Source organism: Crocodylus siamensis, chromosome 6 (genome assembly GCF_052110815.1).
Source record: "Crocodylus siamensis isolate JL-2025a chromosome 6, ASM5211081v1, whole genome shotgun sequence".
In the NCBI taxonomy this organism is placed as follows: Eukaryota; Metazoa; Chordata; order Crocodylia; family Crocodylidae; genus Crocodylus; species Crocodylus siamensis.
Window position 1 is genome coordinate 49157357 of NC_143400.1, and position 1759 is coordinate 49159115.

The following is a 1759-nucleotide window of genomic DNA, read 5'->3' on the forward strand; positions in this document are numbered from 1 at the left end:
AAAAAATGTACTGAAATGCACTTTTACTAGCTCCATTTGTATTCAGTATGGGCACTGCCAGAAGTTAAAGTAAATTCTATTTCTTGTCTCATTCAAGAGAAAGTGTAAATGAAATGCAATGCCATTAAAGAAATGGGACTAGTATGCTTCTCACTGCAAATCTTTAGTAACATATAAAAATCACTGAAGTTTAAAGGAAGCTTAAAATGGCATAGGTGGAGGTCCCCATACGCTGATTATTAGAATAAGAGGTTGGAAGTCAAGCAAAGTCTTTCTAACATAGGAACAGGTGTATTCTAGTTATGAAACAAAAAATAGGATCTACCATTGACATTCTTACCTCACTGTGTTAACACAGAAAGGTGAAGATTTAATTTCTTTGGTTAAAAAAAGGTCCTGCCTAGTAATTTTCTCAGAGCCTCTTTTATCTCCTTGTTTCTCAGGCTGTAAATGATGGGATTCAGGACTGGGGGGAGTACAGAATAGAGAACTGCAGCCAGGAGGTCCTTAGTCAAGGAGGAAGCTGACCTAGGTCGTGTGTACGTAAATGTAGCAGTTCCAAAAAACAAACAGAACACAGTGAGGTGTGGAACGCATGTGGAGAAAGCTTTATGCTTCCCCTGGGCAGAGGGCATTTGCAGCACAGTTAAAAAGATGTAGCCGTAGGACACCACTATTAAAGCAAAGCAGGCTGCTCCTAGAACAGCCACGAGGACAAACATCAAAATATCATTAGGCTGTGTATTGGAACAGGAGATCTTCAGTAATTGTGGGATATCACAGAAGATCTGGCCAATAACACTGGACTTGCAAAAACGCAGCCTGAAAGTGTTCCCAGTGTGCAACATGGAGTACAACAAACTGATGAGCCAACAGCAAACAGCCATCTGGACACAGGCATCTCTGTTCATGATTATTCCATAATGTAAAGGAAGGCAGACTGCAACATAGCGGTCATATGCCATCACGGTGAGAAAAGCCAGCTCTGCATCTGCCAAGGTGACAACAAGAAAGACTTGGGCAACACAACCTGAGAAAGAGATCAGTCTGCTGTTGGTGATGGAGTTAGCCATGGACTTGGGGACCGTGGTGGAGATGTAGCAGAGGTCAAGGAAGGATAAGTTGAGTAGGAAGAAGTACATGGGAGTGTGAAGACACTTCTCAAGGGCTACCACAGTGATAATGAGAAGATTTCCTAGCAGGGCTGCCAGGTAGATCACTAGAAACACCACAAAGTGCAAAATCTGCAACTCCCAAGTATCAAAGAATCCAAGGAGTAAGAACTCAGTAACTATGCTCTGGTTGGTCATTTCTTGTCTTTGATTCACTCTGTGGAGAGAAAAGCAAGGAGAATAGTCAGGGAGAGAACCAAAAGGACTAAAATACAATTAAAGCAGATACTTTTTCTGCTCCACCAGATCTTTGACGTGGGTAGAGTGAATTAAATGACTTCTTGAGGTTTTTCCCATCCCTATTTCTTATGGTTCTACATATGGGAATTTTAGAAATATCCTTTGTCAGTTTCTTAGCACTGAAGCGGGGCCAATAGCATGGCTCTGCCGCTCAAGTTTGTCTTAAAGGTAAAAACGCTCGAACCATGAGAAATGCAAAAATCTAGAACTCCTGGTTCAGAAATTATACCTTTTATTAGACCAATTTCTGAGTTGGTTCGAAGAAAAGGTAACCTTTTCTGATCCAGGAGTTTTAGATTTTTGCATTTCTTTCTGTCTCAGACCAACATGGCTACCAAATACCATGA

At 41.3% G+C, this 1759-nt stretch overlaps 1 protein-coding gene across 1 annotated transcript; it reads right to left on the reverse strand.

Annotated features, from left to right (window-relative positions):
* Nucleotides 1-383: 383 nt before the first annotated feature.
* LOC149862782 (olfactory receptor 14C36-like) lies at nt 384-1310 on the reverse strand. The gene has a single exon (XM_090054428.1). The coding sequence runs from the start codon at nt 1308-1310 to the stop codon at nt 384-386; it is 927 nt and encodes a 308-aa protein (XP_089910554.1).
* Between the last annotated feature and the right edge of the window lie 449 nt (nt 1311-1759).